General features: G+C 39.8%; 1 protein-coding gene across 1 annotated transcript in view; it reads right to left on the bottom strand.

The window, feature by feature from the left end:
* Nucleotides 1-5,353: 5,353 nt before the first annotated feature.
* The window catches only part of SLC28A1 (solute carrier family 28 member 1), an 82,091-nt gene continuing 66,097 nt past the window's right edge, over nt 5,354-21,347 (bottom strand). Inside the window, exons 13-18 of the mRNA XM_073619179.1 lie at nt 16,573-16,741; nt 12,916-13,113; nt 9,500-9,581; nt 9,278-9,376; nt 8,179-8,290; nt 5,354-7,982 (exon numbers count right to left, since the gene is read on the bottom strand). Coding sequence (XP_073475280.1) covers nt 7,877-7,982; nt 8,179-8,290; nt 9,278-9,376; nt 9,500-9,581; nt 12,916-13,113; nt 16,573-16,741 — 766 coding nt within the window. The 3' untranslated portion in view covers nt 5,354-7,876. The remainder of the gene's footprint in view (nt 7,983-8,178; nt 8,291-9,277; nt 9,377-9,499; nt 9,582-12,915; nt 13,114-16,572; nt 16,742-21,347) is intronic.

The following is a 21,347-nucleotide window of genomic DNA, read 5'->3' as shown; positions in this document are numbered from 1 at the left end:
TTTATAAATAAGTAAGTTTTCTCCTTTACTAATGGGCACTAATGTGGCTGCACTGACGGGCACTGATAAGGTGGCACTCACAGGCACTGATGTGGTGGCACTGATGGGCACTGTTGATGGCCACTAAAATGCAGCACTGATAGGCGGCACTGATGGGCACTGATAGGTGGCACTGATATGTAGCACTGATGAGCATTGATAGGCGGCACTGATGGGTACTCATAGGTGGCAATGATGGGCACTCATAGGTGACACTGATGTGGACTGAAAGGCTGTGCTGATGGGTACTTATGGGTGGCACTGATGGGCACTGATAGGCACCATCATTTATGGGCACTGATTGGCATCATTTATGGGCACTGAGTGGCATCCCTGATGGTCATGGGAGGCATACCTGGTGGTCATCCATGGTGGGCATCCCTGGTGGTCTTGGTGGCATCCCTGGTGGTCCTGGGTGGGCATCCTCAGAGATCCTGCACTGATAATCAATCAGCGCAGACCCCCCTGTCAGGAGAGCAGCCGCGATAGAGAAAAAGCGATAGAGGAAAGGCCGATACACAGCTTTTCCTGTTTACACAGTGATCAGCTCATGTTGTAAAGCGTTGCGCAAACTGTTGGCACTCTTTAAAACCTGTATAATAATAATAATAATAATAATAATTGGACACAGCTGATGATGTGGTAAAGAGCCTCCATCAGATGCTCTTTACCTATATTGGAGTTGCGGTGTGTAAGACTGACACACCGCACCACCGATCGCTGCGCTGCACCGATCGCTGCACAGTATCACTTTAGAATCATTTGTCAAACTATAGAAAATAAAACCCCAAGGTCTCTCTTTTTCTATCCAGGGTCTACATGGTCCAGTGATGGTCTAAAGTTCATTAAGATATACAGTATATCCATTTTAGGTCTCACATCACATTTTCCACACAAACGTTATTTCTTTATTTTATGCCGTAGATGAAAACATATAGAAATGGCATTTATGCATATTTCTTGTTCACTCCATAAAGGGGATGAGGCAATTTCTGAAAAAAAAAAAAAAACTGGATCCCAAGAGGACTCCACCAATAGGCAGCCAATATGAAGTGTCCACATCAGGCAATGACATGGATACCCGAAGAAGGACCTTGCCGGATGTGAACAAAGGAAGAGAGAAGGCTCCTGAGTGAAGCATTTCGTTATCATGTCTTTAGACAAGTAAAAAGGGAATTTGGATTTCGTTTTTTCTTGTAATGCCAGCAATTATTTTAGGTCTTGACCATGGGTTATATGTTTTCACCTTCAGGACACTGGCAAATAAAGGTTTTAGGACAGCTCATATAACCTTTCCCACTCCCAGCAATACTCCGTAATTGCACAAATGACTGACAATATTTTTCATGGTCAGGTGTGGGCAGCTAAGAGGTAGAATTTGTATTTGGGAGCTGTTGCTTAGAACTCCTAATATGGGTTCCGAAGGGCCCTCATTGTAAGAAAATCAGACCATTATTAGGCTGAAAAAAAAAACCATCAAACAATTTGGTACATTCCTAAAAAGACCTAAAACACTGGTGATTGCAGCAACACCAAAGGTTATAGAAGACAACTGTGATAGAGGATTCATTCCCCGGTTAATAAAAATCCTTTCACAGCATCTAGCCAAGCCAAGAACACTCTCCAGGAGGTAGGCATATCAAGTCTACAATCAAGAGGATAGTTTATGAAAGTAAATACCAGGAAGTACAAACCACCCCAAAGCCTCAATAGTAAAAAGACCAGATTAGACCTTGCAAGCAAATATCGTAAAAGCCTGCCAAGTTCTGAAACAATGTTCTTTGAACAGGTAACACTACAATTGACATGTACCAGGATGAGGGGAAAAGAAGAGTATAGAGTTGGGAAGGAATTGCTGATGATCTGAAGCATACCACATCATGTGTAAAAAGTTGGAGATAGTGGTATGGCTGTGTAAAGAGCTGGGTCACTAGTGATTACTGATCATATGACTGCTGTCAGAAACTAGCAGGGAGAATTCTGAAGTGTATTTGGCTACACTGTCTGCTCAGATTCAGCCAAATGCTGCTAAAATTATAGGACAGAGCTTCAGAGTACAGATGAACAATGTCCCAAAACACTGCAGAAATAGCTTGAGAGCTTTTTGACAAAGAGGTGGAATATTGTATAATGGCCAAGTCATTTACCAGACCTCAACCCGATTGCATTTTCTTTTTTGAAGACAAAACCAAAACAAAAAGATCAAAAAGCAAGCAGCAACTGAATATAGCTGCAATGTAGGCTTGGCAAAGCATCATCGGGAGGAAACCCAGCATCTGTGTCTGTACATGCACTTTAGACTTCAGGCAGACACTAATTGGAAGAGATTTCAACAAAGTCAGAAAAAATAACTATATTTATAATTATGTTAGTTTGTCCAAGTACTATTGAGACCCTGAAAATGGGGGGACTATGGATTAAAATGTAGAACTATATATATATATATATAATAATCCCACTGGGGGTGTTATGACCTAAATTTTTAACAAGAAACCAAACCCACCATATATAAACATGGTTGTAATTCCTAAAGTGATCATACAATATTTCCGTTAAGCCCTTGTGAAATAAAGCTTAAGGTCCACACTTTAGAGACAAAAATAGGAAAAATTGTGTCACTACCTAAAATTTTATAGATCTAATTATATGGTTGTTTTCTATTAATTACATAATTTACATTTCAGGCACTCCGGTTCTTTTCGCTCTGTTTTTATCTCCATAAGTTTTAAATTCTGTCTAACCAGCTTAGAGAAGACCTTCGCAATTATAAGGACTTTTCCTTTTCTGGTTCCTCCCCCTTCCTCTCACAGCAATGAAAAATGTTTTTGGAAAGTATCTTACCTTTTTTACTGCACCTCAGCACTTCTAGATTGCTTCTCCAAGCGGGAATTATATTGGGATGTCCCACTGCCTTGTGGGATTGCCACATCCAGTCTCAAGAGGCAGTGTTTTACATGAGGGTGTATGCATGTCGTGAGATCCACTTGCTTGCACAGACATGACAGTGGCCTTTGGCAGGTATTTGTGACCTGGCAGAGATCTGTGGCTTGTCTGTACACGTGCAGAAGATTCCCTGTGCATGCACACAGATGCTGTAAGCCTCTGTAGGGTCCCAGATACCAGAACCCAGCACCATCTGTGCACATGCACAGGAATCCCCTGCAGAGACCTCTGGCACATCTGCGTATGTGCAGAATGTTTAAAGATGGCCTTGGGGAAAAGCTGGGGGGAGGGGTTGGGAGTCAAACATTACTGGGGTGAGGTTTCTCTTTATGTTAACAGTTTTCTTAGTGGCATCGCATTGATATCAATGTGTTACAAATGTGCCACAAATGAGAAAAATGACAGGAAAAGGGTTAATCACTTTCGGCTACAACAGTAGAAAATTCATATGGTCCTTTGTGCCATATGGTGGCCACATATGGTGATTTCCATTAAAAATCAATTAAAAAAAACATTTGATAGCACAGGAAATAGCCGAATACAATTTTTTTGTTGTTGTTTTTTGCCTCATCGCACAGAAGAAATGTACATGCACTTTTACTGGGCGAATTGCTATTCAAAGTTTTTCATAAAAACACCCTATTGCGTGTTTCAATCTCAGCTTGAGCTACTGAGCTCTCTAAACTTTTTTTTATTTTGTACATTGGCTGGCACAGAAAATGAGCCTGTTTACTGCCTGCGATGGATCTGTGTAGCTAGAGTCATGGGAGATCGCTCAGCATGATTTGCTTGGTTGGTGCTGGAGTTAAGGTGATTGATTGTCACAGATAAACAATCATGTGCAAGCTGATTGAAAGAGTTGTAGACTTTCTTCTGGTATATGTTGTTGTGAATTCGGTATTTATAGGAACAGGCTTACATCATAAGTGACCAAGTGCATTGCAAAGCTCAGTCATAGCCTGTGCTACTTAAAATGAACATGTTATAGTGGAACATTTTGCAACACATATTGGACTTCTTGTATCGTAATCCAACAAAAAATATGAACTGATTTTGTGGAGTGTAACTACAAGAAAATTAAAATTTTTCAACCTACACAAATATTTTGCTATATTAGACAGTCTATTGAATGTATGGAAAATGTTGTACATTTAATTAAATACTTTGATTAGATGGGGCTGAGTTGTTTAAACCATAGAAAAATGGTTTTACACCAACTACCAATAAAACAAGGTCATTTGCATTGTCCACCATCATAAAGGGGGAATTTATACTGAACGCAATGCCAATGTAAATGGGTATGGCAGTGTGGCCTCCAATGTGAATAATGAATTTATATTGACTGCCAATGTAACAAGGGAATCCACATTGACTACCAATGTCATGGGGGAATTTACACAGAACACATGTGTAACAGATACATTTTCACCCATCACCAATGTAATGTGGGAATTTACACTGACTGCCAATGTATTTAGAGAATGTGTACTGTCCTTCATTGTGATGGAATTTACGCTGTTCACCAATATAAAGGGAGAATTTATGCTGACTGCCAATGTAAATTTTACAATAGCTACCAATGTAATGATTGCATTTACACTGAACACCATTATATTGGGGCACTGGTGGGCAGTGTAAATGCCCTTGTTGATTTGGGGACAGTGTTAATGTCTCTGTCACATTGGTGGCAAGGCATCTTGTTGCATGACCTTTTTACTTAGTTAGTCTATGTAATTACCTCTTGTTACATTCTATTCTATTCTATTCTATGCTGAAAGCCAGTGTGCTGAGAAGCCATTATATAAGGTACGGGTGTGATGGTGACGAAATTTAAATGTACCTCACATTACAGGGGCTGGTGCTGGCGAAACATAATGTAGGCTCCCATTGGAAATGAATGGCAATAGTTGAAAAATGCTGTTAGTTAAAACATATCTGAACCTAAAAACAAGCATGTAATACTCTATATTGCAACGTGACAACCCCAAATGAGGTACCTAAATTGGTATACTTTTTCAGCCTTTCCTGTTATTTGAACCTGTTGATACTACCAGTGATATGCTTCCTGTCCAAGGGTGACATTGTTCACTCACTGTACTGTACTTATGGAGGAGCATTGATGGCATAATTTGCACTGGAAGGGTGTTAGGACTACAGAACACATCCCCCTCTCCCTATGACATAGTTGGAGGTGTATTGTAGTTCACAGAAATGAACTAGGAAGTCTGTTATCATTATTTGAGATTTCACTTCAATACACAAAAAGTTACATGTATACTGGATTTCTGCCAGGATCAACGGGTACTTTCATACTTGAAGAGAATGCACTAAGCTTGACAAAAAAAATGTAGCCTTCACATCTACGGACTGGAAAGCTTCAATATATTAAATTGTTGTTCTTGGGATTAGATATACTTTATTATAAATTGCTTTTGCAGCACAATATGTTTTTTTTTGGATAATATAATAGGTTCTTGCAATATATATATTTGTAGGTTGATATAATGTGCTACTGTAGTCTATATCTTTATATTTATTTAATTTTGTATTTTTTTTATCATTATCTTATTTAAAAAAGTACAGTTCACAAACCTAAATATCATATTGTTGATTTTTTACATGAAAATAGCATTTTCTCAAAGATCATTATTTTATCTCACCATTCAGTGATATAATGCATGTGGTATTGCTGTACATGGCTGTGCGTTTATGACATATATCCCCAAACACGAAAGTGGCACATTTGGGGAAATACGCAAATGCGTGGGTAAGCACAGATACAGAAGTGATGTTTATACAATAAACAATCTTTACTTGTGTAGCGGTATTTACACAAGTATGGTCACATACAGTGGTTTACTTGTATTGGCACCTGTGGCTCCCTGGTGCAGGAAAATGCATAAGACCTTAGTCTTGAGCTGTCATTGGCCCATATCACTGAAAATGATGATCATGATATTTTAGTAGGGGAAGGCAAACATAATTTCCGCACAAGGGTTCCTTGTAGACCTTGTCCACCCCTGGATCCCAGGTATGAAGTTAACCAGTAATGCAGCTGCAGAAAGCCCACAATCAATATTGGTTACCCATCGTTTGCCTTCTGCTTGGCTTTTTTTGGTCACAGTACTGTGCAATACAAAAGAAAAATGTCACACAGCTACAGCACCACCTGTGAGTCCCCATCTGCTGCTTAATTAAAGCAAGGAGCTCAGAGTGAAGACAAGTCTTCTCCCCTCTCTACCCATCTTTTTCCTTCCTTCATCCAGACTTCACCTCACTGTGAGCTCTTGCTGTATATGATCATTTGAGTGCATTTAGGGAGGAGGAGAGTGGTTCTGAGGGTTCTGTACTGTCTGTGCTCTGGGGAGCATAGGGGGTGTCTGTCCTGGAGAGGGGGCAGGGGTTTCTGCACTAAGGGGTTAATACAGAAGAGGGAGAGGGTGACTGTAATGAGGGGTTTATTTACTGGAGGGAATATGTACAAATGTTAGTGGGGGGCAGTCTGTACTGAGTGGTCTGTACTGGGGGGGTGCATTTCTGTACTGAGGGGTCTGTACTGGAGAGTGTGTGTGTGTGTGTGTGGTAGGGGGGGTCTGTACTGGAGGGTCAACCTGTGCTGGGGGGATTAATCTGTACCAAGGGGTCTGTGCTGTGGAGGTTAGTCTGTGCTGGGGAGGGGGGTCTTCAATGAGAGATTTGTGCTTGGGGGGGCTGTACTAGGAAGATTGTGCTGGTGGGGCTGTACTGAATTGTTTGTGCTGAAAACAGGGAGGTCCATCTGTACTGGGGGGTCTATGCTAGGGTGCCTGTGCTGAAGGGTTTGCGCTGGGGCAAGGTTTGTATTGGGGGTTTGGTGGGGGGCTGTCTATATTTTGGGGGAAGGGGGAGTCTGTACTGAGGGGTTTGTGCTGGAGAGGCCAGTCTGTGCTGGGAGCGGGTTCTGTGTTTTGGGGGTCAATCTGTAGTGGAGGGGGTGGGATTGGAGGGGTATTTACGGATGTTAGGAGAGATTTGTACTGTGGGGAAAATGGGCGTGGGGGGGGGGTGATTTGTACTGGGAAGAGTTGTAACTTGTAAGAGGGTGATTTTGGCTGTACTCTGTGAAGTGACCTGTCTGTTATGTACCCCTGACCCCTGCTCTATAGACACTAATGGGTATTTATCAAAACTGGCAGAATTATGAGGCAGCTGTGCTTAGTAACCTATCAGCTCATAGCATTCATTTTCAAAACCTAACTGAACAAGCTGATGATAGAAGCTGGTTGGTTGCCATGCACAGCTGCTCCAGATTCTGTTTGCATCCAGTTTGGCTATCAGTCTATTAGTGCCCCTCATCGGCGCACATCAGTGAAGGAGAAAAATTACCTGTTTGCAAAATCTTATAACAAAATATGAAAAACGTTTTGTTTTTGTTTTTCAAAATTTTCAGTCTATTTTGTTTGTTTAGCAAAAACTAAAAAATCCAGTGGTGATTAAAAGCATATTTTGTAGACAAGAAGAATGTGGCAAATATATGCTGAGTATAGGGGGAGCAGGCTTAGGTGTTATTTAACTATGTTATAGCATTTTGACCACATCCACTATTTGCCGCTTTATTTCTTTAGGCCAGTTCTTTTTTTTTGGGGGGGGGGGGTGCCCCTAATACATCCAAGAAGTCTAAAATGTATACATTTACATAGAACATAAATACACAGAAATGGAATGTTGTTTTATACATAACTAGGTGAAGTACTGTTTGCAGTGCATGCTTTTTGAGGGACTGGTAGAATTAATCTTCATCGGCTTTCACAGACATCAGTCATCAAAGTTGGTCATTTGCAATCATGAACTGTGAAGAATGTTTGTCCATCAATAAAAAAAAAGTCCGTAATTCAGTGTAAAACGCTGAATCTGTTTATAAACCATTGCACATTGTATTGTTGTAAAACCTACAACATTGTCTTACAATGTCTAAATTTGCCCATTCATCTGTAAACGATAGTGTTCTGTTTTCATATGACCTGTATTAAGAAAAGAAAGAAAGAAATCAACATTGCAAAGTTCAACAAAAAAAAAGAAATGTTAGTTCATATTGATTTTCATATGCTATGAATAAATTAAAATAGAATTTTAAAAACTGTTCTCCAGCAGTACATTTACCCCGATAAGAATGTATTCATCACTGTAACATCCATTTTAGATAGTAGGCACACTTACCCTGCATAAATATCTTGACAGCAGAAATAGAGGTTATACGTTTTATTTTGAAAAGCCTCAGGAGTGCCAAAGAATTCCACACAATTTACATTTCTTTCAGTGTGTAAAATTCCTGAAAAAAATGGGATTGTTATTTTTCACTATTGGGCAAACGTTAAATTAAGGGTGAAGGTAATTTTGTGAATGCTTCAGGGTCAGGTGCTCAAAAGAAAAAAGGTCTAGTTGCTTCAGGAATAATATCTGTGTCTAATAAAGTAACTACGTAACTTACTAAATGCAATACCGTCAATAATTGAAAAAATTATTTTAACAGGAGAACATTAGCCAGCCAATAACCACTTGACTTCTTTTCTAGCGAAATGGGGCCTTGGCAAAACATGCCCTATATGCTGGAAATGTGTTCTAGGTGGCAGGGGTACCTAACAGATCTGTAGTTCCTGGCCAGCTAGCTTCATTTTCCCCAGGTCTAATCAGTGTTAATGCTTGGCCATTTACCAGCTATAGAAGATGAAACATAAAGTACCCAAAGACAAATAATGTATTCTGGTATTATTGATGGAAATTCCCAACTCTGACATGAAGTTCTTGTAATAAATGCAAAGAGGTAAATTATTATCTATATTTTCAACTTCCCAGCTCTTACAAAGCAGTATATTACACCACATGTGTGAATCTCTGTAAATGTTCATTAGCCCAGCCTCACAAAACTATTTAATTGTCGTTTTTTAATAAAGTGGCTTAGAGCCTCTGACAGTTTTTCTACTGGCTTCCTTATTGAGATTTACGCATACTTCCTGTCAGGGCAGGAATTGATAGAAAAAAGAAAACAAATTTTTACTAAGGTTGGGATTTTACACATTTTTTTAAATTGTTGTGTGTGCCTTACTACTTCTGTGACACCCACACCCCCTTTTTCTTGTATAGTGTCCCAATGACAGGATGTGAGGGAAAATCTCCTGAGTGGGGTCACAGGAATAAAAACAGAAAGTTTATATCTTTCCCACTCCATCCAGTGGAAAAAAAAGCAGTCTCCCCTTCAAATTGTTCCTATATAATACACAAAACCTTCCACCATCATCAGAAGACAGACTTAACCTACCTGCAATACAAGCATTGACAAATGAGACACAAGCTCCAGTCATCAGAGCCCTCACCACAACCTTGGATAGATCGCTTTTCCGTTGAGGTGCCATGGTAGCTGTGTGTTGCAAAAAATATATAATAATTTTGATGGCATGCTAAGGTACTACTGTTTTGCAAATCAAAAAATACATCTTTGGGATATTGATTCAGCATGACTTTTACAAGAATGTAACCTTACATAATCCTCCTAACATGATGCCAATGGAGCTAATATTGGCAAATCCACATAAGGCAAAGGTAGTGATGACCTCCGCTCTCTCCTGTAAAAAAAAAAATAGTTTTAGGACATGTTCCTGGCAAAAAGACAAGTTTATGCCATTGTTAATAAATACAATTTGAAAAAACAACTCTTTTATTAACCTGTAGTGAGAGAAATATGGAGGCTGTCACGGATGACTTCTTTGTGAAGATGCTAGTTGCCTGACTGTCTTTTGAATCAGTACTTTTTTAGTCATTTACTCAGGACAAATATGTAGATTGCAAAGTCATAGTGATGCCACAACTATGTGTGATGGGGCTCAAATCATTTAGAGCAGACATATCAGACTGGGTTTTTTGGACTTTATGAGACTCTCACTTTGTCTTTGCATCCTCAGCTGTCTTCCAGCTGATAAATTATGTATTTCCTTACATTGTAAATAGCTTTTCAGCTCAATATAGAAAATGTTTAGGGCCCCCTTATCTGGGATAAAATGTTACTATAATGTTACAGTGGGGAAAATAATTATTTGAGTCCCTGCAGATTTTGTAAGTTTGCCGACGGACAAAGAATTGAAGGGTCTATATTTTTTATCATAGGTGTATTTTAAATGATAGAGACAGAATATCAACCAAAAATCCAGAAAATACACAAGATATAAATGTTATAAATTAAGTTGCAGTTCAGGAGTAAAATAAGTATTTGATCCCCTACCAACCAAAAATGATTCTGGCTCCCACAGACTGGCTACAGTATGTGCTCTTGTGGTACACAAATTAGCTCCATGCAAGATTTTGCCTCATGGGGTAAGGATGATCATGAGAAATATGAAGGATCACCCCATAACTACACAGGAGGAGCTTGTGAATGATCTCAAGGCAGTTTGGACCACAGGCACCAAACAAACCATTGGTAAAACAATACACTGCCATGGATTTAAATCCTGTAGCAGAAGGCATATGTACAGGCCCATCTGAAGTTTGCCAATGAACATTTAAATGATTCAGGGAAGGACTGGGAAAAAGTGAGACTTTGGGAGAAAGTGAGACTTGGTCGGACTAAAAGTGAGCTCTTTGGCATTAACTCGACTCGCCGTGTTTGGAGGAAGAAGAATGCTGATTATGAACACCATCTGCTAATAGTAAAGGCCAACTTTGCTGCATTGAGGGGCCAATGGACAGGGCCATGTGTTGCAAAATATTGAATGAGAACCTTCTTCCCTCAGCCAGAACATACCACCAAGGCAACAAGGGAGTGGCTCAAGAAGAAGCACATTAAGGCCATGGAGTGGCCTAGCCAGTCTCCAGACCCTAATCCTATAGAAAATTTATGGAGGGGGCTGAAACTTCGAGTTGCCAAGCGACAGCCAAGATACCTTAAGGATTTAGAGAAGATCTGTAAAGAAGAGTGGACCAAAATCCCTCCTGAGATGTGTGCAAACCTGGTAACCGACTACAAGAAACGTCTTACCTCTGTGCTTGCCAACAAGGGTTTCTCCAGCAAGTATTAAGTCATGTTTTGCTTGGGGATCAAATACTTAGTTTACACACTGAACTGCAACTCAATTTAGAACATCATGTGTCATGTGTTTTTTTCCGGATTTTTGGTTGATATTCTGTCTCTATCATTTAAAATACATCTATGATAAAAATTATAGACCCTCCACTTCTTTGTAAGTGGGCAAACTTACAAAATCTGCAGGGGATCAAATAATTATTTTCCCCACTGTAAATAACAAAATTCTTATAATCCCCCACATTTAAAGGCTAAATTCACATTCTCACTAAAATACACCATGCTGTTCAGGGGCCCCAATGTATTATCCAGTTCCTGACAGTCATAGGCATAGCTTCAGTGGAAATCAGTTGGGCCTTAACGCTGAGCTGCTGCACATATGCGTCCATGGGGAATCTCTTCTGTGCTAAATGCATGCTCACTGTGCACTTCCAGCACAGCGACCAAGCTTTCATGGACAGCTCTCGGTCATTGTTTATGATTAGTAGTTTTTATTCACGTGAACACTGGGGCAGCCAATTACAGCAAAATCTGGATAGACCCTCTGCACACTGCCATACACCCTTCGCAGAAAACTATGCAATGAAAAACAGGGATATTTAGTTCATATATATTGCAATACATATTTAAGCTGACCAACTGCGTCAAAATAATCCCTCTTCTGGACAGTCCTAAACTGCCTTGCCACTGCAGATGCTACGGTGGACACCATGCCAACATGGGGCATAGAGACACAAAGTGGGGGAGAGCTACTAGGTTCAGATCTGACCACTGACCTACTTTTCAGCAGAGAAAACATTTTCTCTTTTCTCAGCCAAATACAGCAGTCACATGATCAGAAAGCCTTTCTCCGTTCCCAGCATTAAGGACTGCTAGCAGGTGGTGGCAAGGGGTTAAAAAACACGGTGTAGTTTTCATAGTATCCTAATTTTAACACCTTGCCAGACATGTCCACCTTACCAGCTGTCCACCGTCTGCTACCCCTCTATGCCTCCACTGGCTGCCACTCACCCAACGAATTAAACCTAAAATACCAACAATAACTAAATAATAAATTAAAAAAAGCAATCCACAATTTGGCCCCCAGCTAAATCACTAACATAGTCTCAAAATACCAACGAAATTGTTTTTCTTAACTTTACCCAAGGCCTCCTGCTCTCTAGCTCCCTTGTCACCTCCTCGCATGCTTGCCTCCAGGACTTTTCCTGAGCCTCTCCCATCCTATGGAACTCCCTACCCAAATATGTCCGGCTATTTCTACTCTGTCCACTTTTAGGTGATACCTCTCTTCAGAGAAGCCTATCCCACCTCCGCCTTACAACTGTATTTTCACTTTCTCCATGAGCTCATTCCCCACAGTTATTACCTTATGTATCACTTGACCATTCCTTTTAGATTGTAAGCTTATATTGTAACTGTTCTGTTTGCCATCATGTTGTAAAATGCTGCACAAACTGTTGGCGCTTTATAAATCCTGTATAATAATTATAATAATAATAGGAAATGCTGACATCCCCAAAGACTGCCACCAAAACTCCCACAGAAGTGATCACCTGAACACTTAGGTTCCAGGATGCTCCAAGAATTAGACGCAAGCTTCCAAAATTAGCATCTCTTTTTGCAGTCTGTGCCTGTTCGTCTGTGTGAATGAAGCCTTACTGCGGTGTATAATAGAGAGCGGATATCTGCTTTCTGGTATAAAGCAGTCACTACCAAACCTATTTATAAAAGCATGGAGTCTGAATTTTTAACAACCTTTTCACACATTTTCACTTTTCTCTATTTATGAAGATTATTTTTTGTCTATTTTTATTTATTTAGCAGATTTACATATTACATATATTAAAATTATTCAGTTTCACCACAGTTGCTGTACTTACCGTTATCCACTGCCTGGAGTCGCCTAACCATTCATCAGCACCTTCAAGCCGTTTAGCTTTATAATCAGCCAGTCGTCTATATGCCACAAATTCATTCAGAATGATCTTTGTTCCCAGCATCTCACCAACTGGTCCAGCCTCATCCCACCGTACCCCCATCATGAAGGCCACAGGCATGAATATGTAGGATAGAATCAGCTGGGAAAGATACATGTTTGTTAAGTAAACCTCAGAAGTAAAGCAATGTTTCATTTGTGGCAACAAAAACATATAGGGATGCTATCTTATATTTAAGTGCTTATTGTGAGTTATTATTCTAAGTTTGATTAGTAATAAGAACACCATTGCAGACTCTTTAGGGCAAACACATTCAATTAGATGGGCTCACAGATACTGCCCTCAAAGCTTATAATTCATCTAAGGATGAGATCTGACATCCTGGTACATAAAGCATAAAACATTTATGTCAAGTCTGGCACAACATTTATCACTACTATGGCAAAATTGGGGTCTAGATGTGGCTTTAGTTTAGTTGTAAATCATGTATTATGATTGTAGAATATGTGTGTTTTGTGCATCATTCAGGTGCCCATTCACTTCCTTGGATATAATATCCTAAAGTAAAGCTGTTTGGTATGTACACAAGCTGAGACTCTATTTCCATTACTGCTCTTCAACTTTTTGGATACATTTAGGCAGCAGATTTTAGAGTCTAGGCTGGGTGGTTGTAATCCACCAAGGGCAGGCCATCACCAGTTGGTGGTTTAACATTCCAGACTGGACATAATGCTGGTCAAAGATACTGAACCACAAGGTTCAATAAGCTAGCAGCAACCAGCCGACAATATGCCAGAAGATGAGAGAGAACCATAGTCATGGAGTATTGCCAGGGGTCAATGAATAAAGAAGTACAAACATGTACTCTAGCAAGGTCAAGCAAAGTCTACAACACAGGTTGTGCAGGAAAACAAGAAAGAATATCATCCACTAGCCAAATCAGGACACAAGCTGACACTAAATGACGCATAAGTGTGCTTTGGTAGGATGCACAAATTGCACAAAAGCATTAACTGAATACTAATGCAGATGTATGGACTTGGGAGGGAAGTATGTAGTTCAGAGGGACCAAGAAGTTGGTGAGGTGCCCATCGAATGCTGCCACTGGGACCCCGCCCACCGTCTGCCCGGCACTTACCCTGTCTCGGGGGGGCAGAGGGTGACAGCAGCGGGCGGTGTCCTCCATGCCCCTCCATGTCCTTGACGTCTTCTCCTGTCCTCTCCTCCCATCCTCTCCTATGAATGGACGCCTGAGAGGCGTCCAATCAGAGTGCCTGTCGTTTCAGCCAATCAGGTGATGGGTAACAGACCCGAGCACCTAATTGGTGGAGAAGTGGTTCAGTCTTTTCTAACACAGCTGGGTAAGCACGGGGCCAAGCATGGCGCTCCCTGTTTACCTTTTTGACGCCTATTAGAACCTATGGCTCTAATCAGGTGCTTCAAAAACACCCCCTGCCACTGTAATTTACTGAATAGGGGGTGGCAGCGGCAACCATGGATAGATTCATGCAATGGATGAATCTATCTACTGGTGATAGAGGGGTGGCTGGAGAGAGGGGGAGGCGCCCGTGAGCCCTTATGGACGCACCGTCACTGCTTGCAACAAGTGTAGCACTATATTTTAATCACTGTACTGCACTTCTGGGTTACAACAAAATATAATGAGGAAATATGGCTACCCCAGGTACATTTATAAATAAAAACAAAAACAGAAATTATGTTTTTGTCTCATGCACACTGGAGGCTATAAAAAACGTTAGTAGCGTTAGTTATAGAATGCCGTGTTAAAAAAGTGATTTTTGCCATGTTTTGCAGCATTTTTGCATTAGTGTATTATAGCTTCAAGAAACTATTAGATAATCACCTGAATGAATGCAATATACAGGGATATGTAATGTAATACTGACACATAATCACACACATAGGTTGGACTTGATGGACTTGTGTCTTTTTTCAACCTCACCTACTATGTAACTATGTAACTATGTAACTATGTGTTTTGCCGTGTTTGAATTTTTAGCAAAACTATACTCCCAGCTTGAAGCTCAAAAACCCTCATAAATGCCGGATAGCCACGTTTCACTGCGTTTTTCAGCATTAGAGCGTTTTTACAGTTGAAAAACTCATTTTTAAACGCAGTAGTTCTGGGGTTTTTTTCAGCCTGAAAAGGTGCCAAAAAGCCTATGTGTGCATGGACACATAGGACACTTCCTGAAGACTTGTAAACGAAACGTACTTCTAGGCGGTACTTGGTCACGCGATTACATCATGTCCGGTCCCTCTGGTTGTTCGCCGTTGTAGGTGGAACGCACGCCAGCTAACCATCTTCACTGCGGGACACACATCCACTCCTTTGCTACGCAATCCAGCCTCAGTGCTGGGCTAGGGCACTAACAATGTAAGCAGCCACTTGGCACTTTGTATTGTTTTTCAAATCTTTGTATTAAACGGGATTACACTATTTTGGTTTCCTACATCTTTTTCACATATCCCACCTAATACTCCAAACGGTGTGAGGGGCTGATCAAGTCCACAATCTCCAACATTACAGCAAGCATTATCTTGCTAAAGCCCATTTGACCTTATTTTCATTAAAAAGGTCAACATCCTCTGGTAAGCTGACATCCATATACTGTGCACTTTGGGTGATACTGTAGCCGGTGAAGGTGGTGCCTTTATCTCCAGGACTGGAAGATTTCCCAACAGTGTTTACCACATTGAACATTCACACACATGTGTGACAATTTTGTTTCTTTGGATCAATAAGGACATTTGATTTTCCATATTGTTTCTACACATTGTCGTTTAATTCCAGATCACACAGTATCTGTGTGTGCACAATTGTTTGTTACAATAATTGGGGATTAATTGCCAGCAGGCTCACTCTTTTTTGTATGTTAATCACTACGTTATATTTTGTATTTAGTTAGGCTGGTGTATTTGCAGTTATTCACTATTATATAGCCAATTAGGAACTATTTCCTTATTCTATGAGTTGAATCTATTCACCTGATTGTTCTCATTAGCGCCCCCTACCAACACTTTTAACATTTTTAAAGCACTGATCGCTGTATAAATGTCACTGGTCCCAAAAAAGTATCAAAAGTGTTCGATCTGTCGGCCGCAATGTTGCAGTCCCGCTAAAAATCGCAGATCACTGCCATTACTAGTAAAAAGAAAATGCCATAAATCTAGTCCCTATTTTGTAGACGTGATAACTTTTGCGCAAGCCAATCAATATACGCTGATATACGGATTTTTTTTACCAAAAATATGTAGAAGAATACATATTGGCCTAAACTGAGGAAGAATTTTTTTTTTTACTTTTTTTAGGATATTTATTATAGCAAAAAGTAAAAAATATATATATATATATTTTTTTAAATTGTCACTCTTTTTTTGTTTATAGTGCAAAAAATAAAAAACGCAGAAGTGATCAAATACCACCAAAAGAAAGCTCTATTTGTGGGAAAAAAAAGTACATAAATTTCATTTGGATACAACGTCTAAATTATAGACACTAAAAACAGATGCATACCTTACTGCAAGTGAATTGTGTCAGACAGTCTAAAAGAGATACCATTGTTAGTGTTGGCTTACCTGTAGAGTAAGTTTAGGATAGTTCACCATCCCTCCAATCCAGGAGAAAGCAGAGTTGATAAATTCAAGCAAGGCCATAAATGCAATCAGATTGGCAGCAATATTGGCAACCAACCCCACAGAGGTAGAGGCCCCATTGCTGGCAGCTTCTAGTATGGTTCTTTCTTCCCTTTAGGCAGAGTGAAATCAGAATTTAAGAGAAAGATTAAGATTTAATAAGCATGTCTTGAACTTTCTGCTTTTACTATGCTTTTTATTATTTATATTTGTGCTGACTTTATTTCTTTCAGAGTATATAGAAAATGTATAGGCATTATATACACAAATGATAACAGACTTTCTATTAGATTTAAAAATGTAATAGGTACATCCTTTAGGACTCATTCACACCAGATGTAACTGCAAGGCAAGCAATATCGTGTGTGATTTAATTCAGGTTTTTATGCATTTTAAGATGAACTGAGATGTGATTTTGGAGGTCTTCATTCACTCTTTTTCTAAATTATTCAGTTTTGTTGTATCTTGTGATGAACATGGATTTCAAAATACCTAGTTTAAAGTGTGAGTTTGATGATTGAGGTGAAGCTGTGTTCATTTTGAATACCCAATTATTGGCTTTCAAAAATCTGTTAATTTCCTGAAAACGTGCTTGGGTATTCAAACACAGCATCACCTTATTTACCTACATTCACTTTGCAAAGTGAACATTTACTTTGATAGGTGAACACCCTCTATTATTTTAGTAAATCATCCCAAATGATGGTGCACAGTTCAAGTCTAGACCTCTGATGGCTACAGTTTCTTTGATGTTCTGCTCACGCCTTTCTCAGCTCCCTTGCTTTGGTTCTCTCACATGTTGTCTTCCAAGCTGAACTGGGCAATCTGTCTTCAGACAACCTATTTATAAACCCAAACTGCAGAAAGCACACTGCTATAGTGTCCTGTCCATGTGAATGCCTAAGGAGCCATCCTGTCTGTCAAAAAGTGGGACTATAACATAAGGTTTCCTGTGACTTCTTCCCCCTCCCCGGCTCTTTGACCAGGCACCTCCTCTGGATGGTTGACATGTCTACCACTAGGGACATTGTTTTGCTTTTAATATGCACATTCGTAAATGTATTTGTAAAATTCTTGCTGTTCTTAAGATATATATCTTCCATTTTGTCATGAGAAGTTAGAGCAGACCCAAGAAACGCGTTGAGAATTTGTATCCCGATACCTATTTCAAAAAACACAATGGGAATGCGATATGCATCTGAATATCTACACTAAATTACCCAGAATTGGGGTATTTGGGAGAAATCCTGTACATTTTGCATATTTATGTGATGAGTAGCATTCTATATATATTTTATGGAAAATATTTTTAAAATTTTTTCATGATTACAGTAAAAATCGATTTTTTACACTACATTTCCTGTGTGGCATCTTTAAAACCCCATTTCTTACCTCTTCACTAATTTGTTTCACTTGGGGATGTGGTGCCTAGGGTAATTTCAGACACCAGATTTCTTTTTATATATATTATTGAATTTATTGCTGTTTACCATTATAAATAAATATATATATGGTTTTATTTATAAAGATGTGATGTATAGTGCCTCCAAAGTCCTGTAGCTTCTGTAGGTAGGGTTGATCTATGTCTTGACTATTTTGGGATGTGTTACCTTATAATATATAAAAAAAATATAGGCTTGCTTCCCCCTAAACATTATTCCTAAAGGGAGCACACCTAAACTGCAGTAAGCAGGATATTTTCTAAATGCCCTACAACACCTCAGTGGTGAGAATGAACTCCATTGACATGAATAGAATTTTAAAGCAACATGGAGTTTTCCTGTGTTCTAAAAAAAACATCAAACTGCATGAAATCGCATCTAGTGTGAACAACACATGATTCCATTTGTCTTCCACTATGTTCACATTATGAGTATGAGTTCTTATTGCATTTTCTGTTGTAAAGCACTAAGGAATGAACATTTTGTAGGCACTACAACAGAAAATAGTAGTAGCAGTAATTTCCTAATGGACGCATATAATGTAATGAAGATTCATGATCTACTTCTGTTGTGATATTTTTTTCTTCTTATAGGCCTGTATTTTCTAAATAGATATCTCACAGATTTTACCGTCTTCATTCTTACATAATGTTTGTTACTTTACTATAAAAATTTTGCAACAAAATGTAACACTTAATGGAAAAGGGAAAAGTCCTGGAAGTTGCACATCTCTGCAAAACTCCATAGGAAAGTATATGTCAGCCTCAGCCTGGGCTCCAACCAGGCCACGCCCCCCAATCCATTTCACTCCTCACATGGAGCTTAGTCATGGGAATAAGGATCCCATGCATAGGGGGAAATAAATGCATCATCAGCTGTCGTTTAATTAAGAAAAATAGGTATCAGGTGAAAATTAGCCTTACATTGGGATGACACAGCATGAAAAAGCTGATGTGCAAATGCAAAAAGAAAATATATAATGTCCAAAAATCATACAGAGGATAAATATGGGCACTAAAAAAAGTGATGGTGAACAATGAAAAAAATAATAAAAATGAATATGTATCAAGAAGAGTATAACAAGAAAAAAAAAAAAAACAGCAAAAAAAAGCAGCTCATACAAAAATGATTAAAAAAAAAAAAAAAGTGATATTAAAACCCTCCCAAAAGCTCAGGATATGGAGTCCATAATAGTCCTTTAAAAACGTGCACTGATTTTATTATTGAACTTAAAAACAACACCTAAACTGGGTTAAATGGACTCCCTACAAGAGTACACTCTAATACAACAATAGATATGAATAATACATGAAGTAAATATAATATCATTATTCATATACAGTATCTCACAAAAGTGAGTACGCCCCTCACATTATTTTAAATATTTTTTTATATCTTTTCGTGTGACAACACTGAAGTAATGACACTTTGCGACAATGTAGAGTAATGAGTGTACAGCTTGAATAACAGTGTAAGTTTGCTCTCCCCTCAAAATAACTCAACACACAGCCATTAATGTCTAAACAGCTGGCAACAAAAGTGAGTACACCCCTAAGTGAAAATGTCCAAATAGAGCCCAATTAGCCATTTTCTCTCCCCGGTGTCATGTGACTCATTAGTGTTACAAGGTCTCAGGTGTGAATGGGGAACAGGTGTGTTAAATTTGGTGTTATCACTCTCACTCTCTCATACTGGTCACTGGAAGTTCAACATGGCACCTCGTGGCAAAGAACTCTCTGAGGATCTGAAAAAAAAGAATTGTTACTCTACATAAAGATGGCATAGGCTATAAGAAGATTGGCAAGAGCCTGAAACTGAGCTGCAGCACAGTGGCCAAGACCATACAGCCGTTTAACAGGACAGGTTCCACTCGAACAGGCCTTGCCATGGTCGACCAAAGAGGTTAAGTGCACATGCTCAGCTTCATATCCAGAGGTTGTCTTTGGGAAATAGACGTATGAGTGCTGCCAGCATTGCTGCAGAGGTTAAAGGGATGGGGGTGTCAGCCTGTCAGTGCTCAGACCATACGCTGTCGTCCAAGAAGGAAGCCTCTTCTAAAGATGATGCACTAGAAAGGCCGCAAACAGTTTGCTGAAGACAAGCAGACTAAGGACATGGATTACTGGAATGTCCTGTGGTCTGACGAGACCAAGATAAACTTATTTGGTTCAGATAGTGTCAAACATATGTGGCAGCAACCAGGTGAGGAGAACTAAGACAAGTGTTTTTCTACAGTCAAGTATGGTGGTGGGAGTGTCATGGTCTTGGGCTGCATGAGTACTGCCGGCACGGGGGAGCTACAGTTCACTGAGGGAACCATGAATGCCAACATGTACTGTAACATACTGAAGCAGAGCATGATCCCCTCCTTTCAGAGACTGGGCCGCAGGGCAGTATTCCAACATGATAACGACCCCAAACACACCTCCAGGACGACCACTGCCTTGCTAAAGAAGCTGAGGGTAAAGGTGATGGACTCCCCACTGGCCTGGCCAAGTATGTCTCCAGACCTAAACCCTACTGAGCATCTGTGGGGCATCCTCAAATAGAAAATGGAGGAGCGCAAGGTCTCTAACATCCACCAGCTCTGTGGTGTCATCATGGAGGAGTAGAAGAGGACTCCAATGGCAACCTGTGAAGCTCTGGTGAACTCCATGCCCAAGAGGGTTAAGGCAGTGCTGAAAAATAATGGTGGCCACACAAAATATTGACACTTTGGGCCCAATTTGGACATTTTCACTTAGGGGTGTACTCACTTTTGTTGCCAGCGGTTTAGACATTATTGGCTGTGTGTTGAGTTATTTTGAGGGGACAGCAAATTTACACTGTTATACAAGCTGTACACTCACTACTTTACATTGTAGCAAAGTGTCATTTCTTCAGTGTTATACTTCATATTCCCATTGCACACATTCCTGGATGAGCTCACGAGTATGGGTGCTGCAGCAACAACCAGCTGGATACTGGTTCAAGTCACAATGAAGATATTTGCGAGCACACCATAGAATGACTTAGATAGCATCCAAACGTGTAATTTATTGCATGATCACAACATAAGGAGAGTGCAACATTTCGGAGTCACGCAGGACCCCTTCGTCAGGCATGTGATGCCATATGACATGCCTGACGAAGGGGTCCTGCGTGACTCCGAAACATTGCACTCCCCTTGTGTTGTGATCATGCAATAAATTACACGTTTGGACGCTATCTACGTCATTCCATGGTGTACTTGCAAATATCTTCATTATTTCTTCAGTGTTGTCACATGAAAAGATA

The sequence above is a fragment of the Aquarana catesbeiana genome, linkage group LG03 (genome assembly GCF_042186555.1).
Source record: "Aquarana catesbeiana isolate 2022-GZ linkage group LG03, ASM4218655v1, whole genome shotgun sequence".
In the NCBI taxonomy this organism is placed as follows: Eukaryota; Metazoa; Chordata; class Amphibia; order Anura; family Ranidae; genus Aquarana; species Aquarana catesbeiana.
The sequence above is the reverse complement of the archived record's forward strand: the minus strand, read 5'-3'. Positions and strand labels throughout refer to the sequence as shown.